Source organism: Girardinichthys multiradiatus, chromosome 18 (assembly GCF_021462225.1).
Source record: "Girardinichthys multiradiatus isolate DD_20200921_A chromosome 18, DD_fGirMul_XY1, whole genome shotgun sequence".
NCBI classification, from domain to species: Eukaryota; Metazoa; Chordata; class Actinopteri; order Cyprinodontiformes; family Goodeidae; genus Girardinichthys; species Girardinichthys multiradiatus.
In genome coordinates this window covers 49,833,634-49,846,348 of record NC_061810.1, presented here as the reverse complement: position 1 = coordinate 49,846,348, position 12,715 = coordinate 49,833,634, and the positions used below count along the sequence as shown (strand labels likewise).

Sequence of the window (12,715 nt, the reverse complement as noted above, 5' to 3'; positions counted from 1 at the left end):
ACTAATAAATTATTGTGGTCTAAAACCAGGTGTTTCAGTTTCATTGTCCAACCCCTGTATATGGCTACTTTCTTTAGACCTGAGAAGGTTGTTTCAGGGACCATTTGAAGCCAGAAAGAGGGAGGGTCAGTTCTTTCAAACTGCTCTTTCAGGGCCACATCTGCTTGGAGATCAATCAACTGCATCTGGAGAGGCCCATGATCTCCCCATTTAAGGATCTGTGCCACTTCCTCTGAGAACCTCTTGACATCTGCGATGAGAAATGGGTTCTGAATGAACAAGTTGAGCTGTGGTCCAAAGTTGAAGCTGTCAAAACGGTTTCTGAAGTTTATAATTAGCTTATCAATAAAATCAACAAAGAAAGACACATCTCGCTCCCCCTGAACCTGTTCTTGTAATGCTGGGAAGTGGGCACACTCTCCCTGCAGGTCTTCCTGAAACACCTCAAGCTTCCTCTGAAAGGAGCGGACGGCTGTCATCAGCTCAGAGACAGAATTGTCCTTGCTCTGTAGTCTCAAATTTAGTTCATTCAGATGGGAGGTAACATCAACCAAAAAGGCCACATTGTCCATGTATTTCTTATTTTCTAAAAAGTGAGAAAACTGTTTTGCCTTGTGACTTCTAAGCTCTGCCAAAAAAGATGCTACTTCCTTCCTAATGGACCAAAAGCGTGCTAATACCCTTCCTTTGCTGAGCCATGTCACATTGTTGTGAAGCAAAAGATCATCAGCATTAACTTCTTTGAGGAATTCTCTTAGCATGCGATGCTGGTAGGATGAGGATGCCCTGAGAAAATTGATCATTTTCATCTTTATATTCATCACCTCAGCATACTCATCTGACAGGGATGTGTAGAGGACAGACTGGTGAATGATGCAATGGTATGCTACTAGATCAGGATTGGCCTCTTTCCGTCTTGCAACATCTCCTTTTTCTCTCCCTATCATAGCAGGAGCTCCATCTGTGGTTATGGAAACTATTTTTTTTGGCTCTATTCCTCTTTCTGTTAACATCTTCTTAATGGTCAGGTAGATGTCCTCTCCTCTGGTCTGAAGGGGAGTGACACCTAGCAAGTCTTCACAGAATATTTTCTGGTCTATGTTGAAAAACCTGACATAAATTAACAGCTGAGCGTTGTCACAAATGTCAGTGGTCTCATCCACAGCTAAACCTACACATGGCGCTTTGCGCATGGCTTCATCTAACTGAGATAGCAGATCCTGGGTCAATATTTCACCTTTTTGTTGCAGATGAGGCTGATAGAGGTATTTGCTTTATTTTATCACACAGTTCTTGTTTTTGTTTCAAGTAGTGTTTCAGCTACTGCACTCATGCATTCTTTGACAACCCCTGCTTCAGTAAATGCTTTTTTGTGTTGACCCAAAATCCAAGCAACTCTGAGGGAACATTCATGCAACTCTGAGGGAACATTCATGCAACTCTGAGGGAACATTCATGCAACTCTGAGGGAACATTCATGCAACTCTGAGGGAACATTCATGCAACTCTGAGGGAACATTCATGCAACTCTGAGGGAACATTCATGCAACTCTGAGGGAACATTCATGCAACTTTGAGGGAACATTCATGCAACTCTGAGGGAACATTCATGCAACTCTGAGGGAACATTCATGCAACTCTGAGGGAACATTCATGCAACTCTGAGGGAACATTCATGCAACTCTGAGGGAACATTCATGCAACTCTGAGGGAACATTCATGCAACTCTGAGGGAACATTCATGCAACTCTGAGGGAACATTCATGCAACTCTGAGGGAACATTCATGAGCTCGTCGTTGGGCAGTGAAAGTGTGGCTCAGGATCCTGGTGGACTGCTCATACTGGGCTCTCAGACAACTTATTTTTTGTGCTCTTACTTCAGATTTGACTGGGTGTGTATGTTCAAAACATTTATGTTTTGTCTCATAATGACGTTTCACATCATTGGCACTTTTAACAAGTGCTACGGTTTCTGAACATATGAGACACACTAGTTGAGTGCTTCCAGCGGGAAGGATGAATAAAAATGAGTCTGTCCATTCCGGATTAAAGATCCTATTTTCACTGTCCACTTTTCTTTTTTTTTTAGAAAGCGCCATCTGTTCCTTATCTTTCCGTTTCTCTGCCCCACCCGTCTCGTTCAACTCTCTGTAGCACTGACATGACTTCCTTTCTCTGGTGCATTCATTACTCTCCCTTTCTTTTTTCTCACCAGTCTCGTTCAACTCTCTCCAGCGCTGTTGTGTCTCTTTCTCTACTTTCTAAGACGTGGCTGTCTGTATCTCCTCAACTGTCTGACTTCTCTGCACTTCCTGCAGTCACAATATTTACCGCCAGGAATGCACAGACTTGTTTGGCTGAGAGCTATCACGTGGTGTGGCTTAACTGTCATGCAATTGGTCTGTCCTTTTCCGTACACACTAAGACGCTACCGTGAAGTCTATAAAAGCGACGCAAGTTAAAATAAAAGCGCCCGTCAAGTTTTAAATATTACCCCTTTGGTTTTCTGTAGGTATGGGTCCGGATGGGACAGCTTCTGGGTCCAGCCCCGGACCGCGGTCCGCCAGTTAATGACCTCTGTCCTATAAGCTGGGCATGTATGTTCTCTGATGGTCAGCAGTTTCCTTTTGGATATGTACGGGTTCTCTCTGGTGCTTTTGGATTTGTTCCAGAGGAACTTCAGAAGAACCCCAGTGAGCTCCGATGATCCACAGCTCTAACAGTTCTATCTCTCAGTCAGACAGACAGGCAGGCCCAGTTATGCAGCTCTTATGAAACAGCAGATGTAGGTGAGACTGATCTGAGCTGCCTGCACGTCTGAGCGTAAGATTAAGACCGAGTGTTTGTTTCTTACCTGCTGCAGAAACTGCAGCTTCAGCAGCTCCAGCCCACACCGGGTCACCGTCCAGAGAACGTGGAGTGTGTTGTTTTCAGCTTCATTATTCAGAAGCAGCTGGTACTGGTGGGTGGTACTCACTGGAAACTGTGTGGTGGTCCTGAAAGGTCAGAGATGAGATGTTCCTAAATGTCAGCAGGTGTAACCTGCTTCCAAAGACAAAATAATCTCAAATAAAAATCTTAAATCAGTCAGTTTTTCTCCTTCCTGAAGGGAACTTTGGCAGCGGCTTGTCCTCCAGTCGATCCTCTGCTGTATTTCCCAGTTCAGTCTGAGTCATACAGCAGAATCAAAGAAGTTCTGGATTTCTAAATGTGTCAAAATGTTCTCCGACCTGCTAAATAACTCATTAATAATGTCAGCAGATGATGTTTCCTACAAACAGCAACACAGACTAGTAAAGTATTGTTAAACTTGGACTGGGACAGGAATACTCCTACAAGGTCAAAGGTCAAGCTGCTCTTCAGCCAGATTCGTCATAAAATAATGGGCAGCCGGAGAACGCGTGTTTGTGAAGTCGAAGCCAAATTCTGACTTTAAACCAGGCAGACCCGGACTGAAGTGGATGACTTGTAACGGGTTTTGAATTGGACTTTTTTTCTGTGTAGGACACGGTGGTGACTGTAAGAACTCTGTCTGTAAATATTAGACACAAAAAACATTGGAAACATTAGAGAAGTTATGTTAACGTGCAGGTAATTGTAACTGTAAATTAGATTCATATTTTTATATAATAAAAAAACAGGAATAAATAAATGATGCACCTTTGTGTTGTTAAAGGGTCCCTTGCTTTATGTTTAATCGTGATTCATTGTAATAATTTTCTGTGTGTTTCAGGCCATCTCAACTTGTTTCCATATACATTGTGTTTATTCCTGAAAAGATGGTGGAGATTAAAACTTTTATCATCAGGCTGATTTTAAAAAGATAAAGCTGTAAATCTGATTTTTCTAGTTTATTGTCTAAATGTAGCTGAATGTGTCGTCTGTGCAACAACATGGAAACATCTGAGCATCTCCTACAAGTCAAATCCAGACTCTTTTCTCTCTGCTTCATCTGTCTTCAGTGTCTCATCTGGCCTACAGTGAATCATCTCTGGATGTTTTTTATCTGATGATCCCCAGACAGAAGACCAGGAAACGGGGCGGAGCTCCAGGCGGCCGTGGCCTACTTCTGTCACTGTCCCAATCAATAGAGATGATCGGAGAAGAAGTCAATCCCCCTGTGCTGCTGAGATCTGATTGGCTGAGGCTGCAGGCACCGCCCTCCTGATGAGAGGACATACAGATAAATAAGAGTTCAGACTCTAGAGCTCCACATGTGGCTTTTTCCTGCCTGGACGCTCAGCTCTGTTCCATCTGTCTGCAGATCCGTCAGTCAGCTGTGTAGCGCCGCCGCAGAGATCTGGACCAGGTTCAGGATGGAGCTGAAGAACTTTGGTCTGGTGGCCGACTATCACTTCTTCGGTCCACGAAGGTGAGTTTATTTGTCATCTGGAAACATCTGGAGTTTTGTTAGGAGTTGTAGCCTAAATATTTAAACAACTTAGAATCAGTAAGAACCCAGTTTAATTTAAAATTTTAATAACTAACAAGAACTAGGGCTGCAAGATATTAATAAAATATTTATATGGCAACATCGGCTGCAGATAAGCCACATCTCCTCTATGTTTTTTCTTATTTCCCACCATCATTTAATTTTCATCTCTCTCTGTGAGCTTTTCAACCTCGGACCCTAAACTCTGCATGGAGTCTGGTCCGGTCAGTCCCTCCAACTGGACCGGACCATCTGTGGCCTGCAGGGCGTCAATGAGATATAAGAGCAGGCCTAAATATTTCAAAGCAATTATATGAAGTTGTGCTTTTGCACTTTTTAATATTGTGCAGCTCTGACACTAACAACCAGAAGATATGTTGTTACAGAGATTATTATTAAAATGATCAAATTCCATATTTATTGCAAAAATGCAAAAACAGCAGAACTCATTATTTATGTATTTGACTCAAATCAGACAGGAAATAACTGATAGCAAAATAGTTAGTATATATGAAAAAACAATAAAAATAAAGAAAAATATTAGAACTAAGAAAATGAAAATCTGAATATAAATGGTTGTAAATATTAACACAAAAATGCAAAAGGTCATAACTATTGTCTTTTGTAGGCTTTAGTTTTTAATTTTCAAATGTTCAAATGTTTTTCTGTATTGGTTCTGAACAGGTTTTTGTTTCAATACTATTCAGTTTATTTATATAGCGCCGATTCACAACACATGTCGTCTCAAGGTTCTTCACAACAGTCAGGTTCATACATTCCAATTAATCGTAACCATTGAACAGTTCAGTCAGATTCAGTTATTTATTCAAATTGGATAAAAAGTTTTTCTATCTAAGGAAACCCAGCAGATTGCATCCAGTCAGTGACTTGCAGCATTTATTCCTCCTGGATGAGCATGTAGAGACAGTGGACAGTCACTGGTGTTGACTTTGCAGCAATCCCTCATACTGAGCATGCATGTAGCGACAGTGGAGAGGAAAAACTCCCTTTTAACAGGAAGAAACCTCCAGCAGAACCAGAACCGGGCTCAGTGTGAGCGGCCATCTGCCACAACCGACTGGAGGTTTGAGAGAACAGAGCAGAGACACAAAGAGAACAAAGAAGCACTGATCCAGGAGTACTTTCTATGGGAAGGAAAAGTAAATCTTAATGGATGTAGCTCCTTTAGTCGTTTCATCTAGAAAGAAAGAACAGATAAACTCTGAGCCAGTTTTCAAGGTTAGAGTCTGAAAGAGAGCACATAGAGTTAGTTACAGTAGAAGCTCAGTCAGTAGCCATGTCTAGGAGACAGAAAGGGTTAAACACTGAAAGACAGGGCTATGTGGATCATCTGTAGAAGGTGAGCATTAAGTTGTTGCCAGCAGAAGCTCGGACGATTCCCCTCTCCAGAAAGGTGTCACAGGCAGACACAGAGTCAGGCCAGGTGTACCTTCTAGGAAGAGAAAAGAGAGAACAAAGTTAAAAGCTGAAATAACAGCAAATAATGCAAAATTGGAGAGTAGTGTGAGAATGTAGCGAAGAGGGTGAAAGTGGTCATTATGTCCTCCAGCAGCCTAAGCCTATAGCAGCATAACTACAGAGATAGCTCAGGATAACCTAAGCCTCTCTAACTATAAGCTTTATCATAAAGGAAAGTTTTATGTTTGATTGACAACTGGATGTTTTCAACTTTAACAAGAAAAAACCAAAACGAATCAAATAAAAAATAAATAAATAAGAAAACATTTGGATCAACAGAAAATATAATAAAGTCATAAATGGAGTTTACGTTTAAAAACAAGGAGATTATTTTGCCAAATAAATATTGATGGTGATAAATGTATTTTATAAAATAGGCCCTCCTGGGCTTCCATACCTCTGACTGAAACTCAAACATTAAGGGATTCAAAAGGTTTCTGACTCAGAAAATAATATTTATCTGTTTTTTTTTTTACTTCTCCTCTCATATTTCCTGTTTCTCCTCATGTTCCTCTTCAGCCTCCTGCATTCCTCCTCCTCAGCTGATGAAGCTCAGTCTCCCTCCTCCTTCTTCCAGTGCTCCCCCCTCAGTCCCTCCTTCTCACTGGACGCTGCTCCTCTCAGCCCCTCACAGCCAGCCTTCCTGCTCTCCAGCCCAGCCTCCTCCTCCTCCAGCCTCCTCTGTGGAGATCCGACTCCTGACTCTCCAGTGGGATGCAGCTCCAGCAGAGGGAGCGTTGGAGGCAGCTCGCTGTGTTTTTCAGAGCCTCAGTCAGACTCTTTTTCAGGAAAGGTAAAACATGTTTCCTTCTTGCGCCAGTTTGCGTCTGATCATCTCACTCCAGTCCAGGTTATTTCCAAACACCTCAGACCTCTGCCCAGATGGACACGGTCCCAGTCCTACTGAAGCTCCAGAACTCAGAAAATTCAGTTAGATTCGGTGATTTAAACGGGTTCATCTCATGTTGAATTTTCCTCATGAAGGAGTTTATTCCCTTGGCTTCGGGTTTCAGCTCCCATTCAGATTTTTTGAAATAAACTCGGTTAAATTGTTTTAGTGCTCGTTCAGCTTCACTGCTGGACAACTCCATGATGTTCTAAAATGTTTCCTCTACAGAAAGCTTTGCTCTCATTAAAGTTCTGACCCGTTCTTTAAACGGCTCGTTAAACCCGCTGTTTTAGGCCATGTCTCTTTAAGGCCTGCTTCCCGCCCACTTCGTCCTGATTGGTGGGTTTCTGAGTGATCCTGCCGCCCAGTTCAAAGCTGATTGGGTGATTATCCTGTTACAGCATCAGAAGAAATGAAATCCCGACAAATTCATAGCAGTTGTCAATAATGAAGCGAAGTTTTGTGTCTTAAATTGAGACAGCAGGAAATTTAATCTGGAAACATTAGGGTTTAACTGCTAAAAGTTGCATTCAAGGGGTTAAAATTCAGATAATCCTTGAATATAAATATCTAAAAGGAGGAATGCAGAAAAAAAGGAAATTCGTGATTGTTTTTTTTAATGAAAACCTGATATTCTGGAGGTCTGAACTGGGCTGCAACGAGCCGGGTCTCAAACCTCATATAGGGCTGTTCTGGTGGTGCAGACACATCACTTCAATCAACCTAAACCAGCTGTTATTGCCAAATTATTCAAATATATGATTAGAGACCATCGAGTCCAATAGAACAATATTAGAGGAGCTGCTTCCAGGTTAGGGTTAACGTTGGGTCTAACTTTTCTTCTTCAGGTGGACTCCATCCTCCGAGGAGACTACCGGACTCCCATGGGCACCGTGGGGCCCAAAAGGCTGTGTCTGGTCTGTGGAGACTTTGCTTCTGGTTATCATTACGGCGTGGCGTCCTGTGAGGCCTGCAAGGCCTTCTTCAAGAGGACCATTCAAGGTGATCATCATCCAGACTCATCCATGATGAGACCTGATGAGAAAATCATTATCAGCATGAAGTAAAACATATCAAGAAATTATTACACAAAAACCAATAAGTGCTTGTAAGTTTTTAATATTAATTAAAAATTAATTTTTAAATTATTTAGGTAGTGCCAAAGAAAATAATATCAAGACTTTAGCGTTAAAGTTTAGTTCAAGTCAGTCCATCTGTTTTTTTTTACAAAGAGTTTTATTTAAAGCTCTGCCTGTTTAAAGCAAACAGGAGCAAATGGCTGAAAAATATCCAAATGACCAATTTATAATAAGAAGAAAATTCATATTTATTTATTTTTTCTTGACAAATCAAACAAAATTGTTATATTTTAGTTTTGTGAGTAAACATATTTATGACTTATTAGTCTTTAGCTTTTTTCTGTTATTCCATCAAATTTGAGAATTTTCAGAAAAACAAGAAATAAAATAGAAACTTTAGTGGCTTCAGATACATTTTCTCTTTAATAGAAAACTTCTCTATTGCTGAATAGTCAGAGTGTAAAAAAGGCAAAAAAATTTATTTTATTTCAAAATCAAAAAACAAATTCTTATTAAAATAAAAAAAATAAACTTAAACATTACCTGAAAAATTTCTTCCTCCCTGCTGTGAATAAATATAGGATTAAACAATTTTCAGAAACAACATTGATGCATATTAGGAATAAATAAATCTGACTGTAAGTTTATAGCAGAAAATGAGCTACAAAACATTTAATACAATGTTTATATATAAAAAATAAATGAAATAATACTAAAAGGCTGTGGTTTAAGGTGATTTATGATGTAAATATGAATGAGTCCCAGCAGCCAATTAAATCAGACCAATCACACGCCTCCCTCTGGAGCGAGACCTGATCAATGCGGCGGCGCTCTGAACATTGATTGGTGTGTGAAGCCTTCAGCTCTCACCATCAGCTGCTGGGTCCAGTCCTCCCATCAGGCTGAGCAGCTGCTTCCACACCAACATGAACCGGATCAATGCCAGCAGAGCCTGAGTCTGACCATTAGAATCACAGCAGCAGGAGGTTTTCAACTGTCTGACTTACATCTGTTAATTGTTGCTGACGGGCTGACATGTTTCCTGTTTCCTGGTTTCCTGGTTACCAAGGCAACATAGAGTACAGCTGCCCGGTGATGAACGAGTGTGAGATCACAAAGCGGAGGAGGAAAGCCTGCCAGGCGTGCCGCTTCCGGAAGTGTCTGCAGGCCGGAATGATGCGAGAAGGTACGATTGACCCCGGTTCGGTCCACGTTGGTTCAGTCCTCACCTGTTCGCGCAGGACGTATAAAGACTACACACCTGATTCAAGTTTTAGGCAGCTTTAATGGGACATTTAATCCGTTCGGGTCGAATGGAAACCAAACATAAAAACAAAGCTGCAAAAACCTGTTTTGCATGAATGGATCCAGGTCCAGTGGAACAACAGAGACAGTATTAACCCTGGGTGGTTCTGTATAATTGTTAACAAGGCAGGAAGTGGTCCGGGAGGAAGAACCCACAGGTTCTGGTCGTGTTCTAACAACCCCCTGTTTTCTCCACATGTCTAACATAAGGAGAAGAGCTGAAGAGAGAAACATTTTCTTCAAAAAACATCCAGACTAAAATCCCCCAGAACCAGGTGGCCTTGATGTGTTCTGGTCTGACGGAACCAAACTGGACATCCTGGAGAACAATTCCTAAAGATACAGGACAAAAACAACACTGAACACCATCCCCAAGCTGATGCATGGTGGTGGCAGCATCATGCTCTGGGATCACTTTTCCTAGGATGAATCTGAGGGTTTTGTTCCAGATACCAGCTAAATGTTCAGATGTCTGCTGGAAACCTGAGGATGAAGAAGAATTTTATATTCCGGCATCACAGTGAATCCAATCAGACATTCATGAGCGGAAGATGAAAGATTGACAAGACCGAGCCAGAGTCCAGAACCGAATCTGTAGGGTCACCTGGAGACAGCTGTGTGCAAGAGATGTCCTTGCAATCTGGGAGGTTTGGAGAACTTTGGAGAGGTAGATTGGGCAAATATGAGCAGGTTGAGAAGCAACAGACTCTGGAGAAGCTGAATGAGGAGGTACTTCAGCAGAGATTAGTTAGAGCTGCCCGTATGCAACCAGTTTCCTGCAGCCTTTAATTTTCTCCTCAGATTTCTTTGTGTTTCAGCTGAACTGTGCAGGATGAATGTCCCATTAAAGTTAGCAAAACCTGGAAATACACGTTTTACATCCACCTTCCAAGCAGAGGGCCCCTCAGAAAGCCTGGAGAACTGTTGATCTGGGACACTTTAAAAAGCTCATTCTGTGTTTTTAGGGGTGCGTTTGGACCGGGTCAGAGGGGGCCGGCAGAAATACAAGAGACGAATGGAGACAGTGGGGATTTTCTGCAGCAAAGCTCCGTATGGCCTCCCTGTGAGCTCCAGTGAGTTCCCTCCTGTTCCCTCTGAAGGTTCCCAGTCTGGCCAGACTTCCCAGTCCTGACGGCCTACATGTTTGTTTCAGAGAACCAGCTGATCTCCCACTTGCTGCTGACAGAGCCCGCCCCACTGGCAGCCAATCAGGATGACTCAAGCGACGATAGCAGCCTGCAGACCCTCCTGACCCTCTGTGACCTTCTGAACCGGGAGCTCTTGGTTCTGATCGGCTGGGCCAAGCAGATCCCAGGTACATACATGTTTTTGTTTAAAATGAACAAATTGAACCTGAACTAAAACTTTTATTGCTTAATAACTCCATCATGAATAATGAGGCATCCGCAGACAAAAATCATGGCAAAGCAGCTCAAGATGGCAGCAAATTGAAGTCATTAAATTAAGGAAAATCTTCAGACAACCAGAGACTTTCTGAAAGCATCCACTGAACATCTCATGACCAGAACTCTTAGAGACATGAATCCGTCACAGAGACCTGATTTGAATAGAAAACAAGACAATGAATGAAACAGATCCTCGATGCTCTTCTCTGAATCTCTCCCAGGTTTCTCTGAGCTCTCATTGGTGGATCAGATGTCGCTGCTGCAAAGCGGCTGGATGGAGGCGCTGCTGGTGGGCGTGGCCTGGCGCTCACAGGGCAGGGAGGGGGAGGAGCTTGTTTTTGCCGGGAACTTGCGTCTGGACGACGCCCAATGCCGGGCTGCTGGATTGACTGATTTGTACGAGGAGGTGCGCCACCTGGCGGCCAGGTACCGGGCGATGAAGATGAGTCCCGAGGAGGCGGTGACGCTGAAGGCCATGGCGCTCGCCAACTCCGGTATAAACACGCCTTCAGACTGTTTTTATTTGACGTATCTATCTAGATAGATCTATCTCTATAATATATATATATAGAAATATCTATATATACTGGAGTTTGCATGTTCTCCCCGTGCATGCGTGGGTTCTCACCGGGTACTCTGGCTTCCTCCCACAGTCCAAAGACATACCTGTTAGGTTAATTGGTCACTCTAAATTGACCTTAGGTGTATGAATGAGTGTGTGCTTGGTTGTTTGTGTGTTGCCCTGCGATGGACTGGTGACCTGTCCAGGTTGTACCCTGCCTCTCACCCATAGACTGCTGGAGATAGACACCAGCTTCCCCGTGACCCACTATGGAAGAAGCGGTAGAAAGTGACTGACTGTATATATACTTTAACATGAACTGTGGTATTTATTGAAACCCAGAAGAAACAGGGTCCTGTCTGAGTTTATAAGTATTGATCAGAGGCTGGCAGCCCACAGCAGTATTGATTAACCCCACAAACTAGTGAGGAGCAGAGGCTCCGAGCCTCGGATCAATGAACTGCGCTGATAAATGAGGCTGTGGGTCTATTAACTGTCAGCTGTGTTTCTGGGATTTTCACATCAATTCAGCAACAATGGAAGATGATGGATCTTCTGTTTATGTTCAACCTTGACCTTAATTTGATCCATCAGACTTCACCCCATCCAATAACTGACCTCTGTGTTTTCATCCGTTAGATGCCGACCCACTGGACTGTCCGGACTCTCTGCAGAGGTTCCAGGACGGCCTCCATGAGGCCCTGCAGGACTATGAGTGTTCCCGTGGGGAGCAGCACCGGGCGGGCCGCCTGCTGATGAGCCTCCCTCTGCTCCGACAGACCGCCGACCGAGCCGTACAGGCCTTCCTGCGGCTGCACCGCCAGCGCAGCGTCCCGATCCATAAACTGCTGCTGGAGATGCTGGACGCCAAAACCTGAGGAGCATTTCCTCTCTGCTGTTGCACAAAGAGACTGGGAACATAACATCATATCTGACTATTCTCAAACTATTCTGGTTTACGACAGAAGATTCCTGCTTATACTGCAGGTTTTCATGAAAGCTTCCAAGAGGTCATCCAGGTCAGATAAACCATCTTATCCAACTTTCCGGGTCAAAAGAGGGAAAAACAGCAGAACATCTGTGACCCAAATGCCAGAAACCAGCTGAAGGAAACAGGATTTCCAGCAGTTTTCCCAAAGATGGAATGATGAAGTTAGTATGGACAAAATAAAAATGCTGAATCCACATTTTTCCACCAATGTTTTAATCAATGAATCAATAGATGATATCAGAACCAGTTCTTCTGTAAGCCCCACCTTCTTTGGACATTTCTTGCTCAGGGTTTGGCCCGGTAGAAACCGAGGAGGGAGTATCATCATGTGTGTTTCCTGTTGGGACGTTTTTATGTATTTTTCTAACAGATGTTTTTGTGTAAAGTTTTTCTAATTAAATCTGAGTTAATGTGAGACCATGTGGAGGTTTCCTCAGCTGCTCGTTAGGAGTCGACATTTTCTCAGGTTGAAATAAATCCAAACCTTTTACAACAAACTGTTGTGTTTAATACGAACTGATTCACTATCAGCTCAGAGCTGATTTCAGGTCAGCTGAAGGAACCGAAGCAA

At 42.9% G+C, this 12,715-nt stretch overlaps 1 protein-coding gene across 1 annotated transcript; it reads left to right on the top strand.

The window, feature by feature from the left end:
• The first annotated feature begins 2,300 nt into the window (after positions 1-2,300).
• esrrd (estrogen-related receptor delta) lies at positions 2,301-12,641 on the top strand. The gene is made up of 8 exons (XM_047391705.1): positions 2,301-4,373; positions 6,432-6,705; positions 7,650-7,803; positions 8,950-9,066; positions 10,151-10,258; positions 10,339-10,500; positions 10,813-11,085; positions 11,793-12,641. Exons 1-8 carry the CDS (start codon positions 4,216-4,218, stop codon positions 12,029-12,031), a joined length of 1,485 nt encoding a protein of 494 aa, XP_047247661.1. The 5' UTR covers positions 2,301-4,215; the 3' UTR covers positions 12,032-12,641.
• The last annotated feature ends 74 nt before the right edge of the window (positions 12,642-12,715 follow it).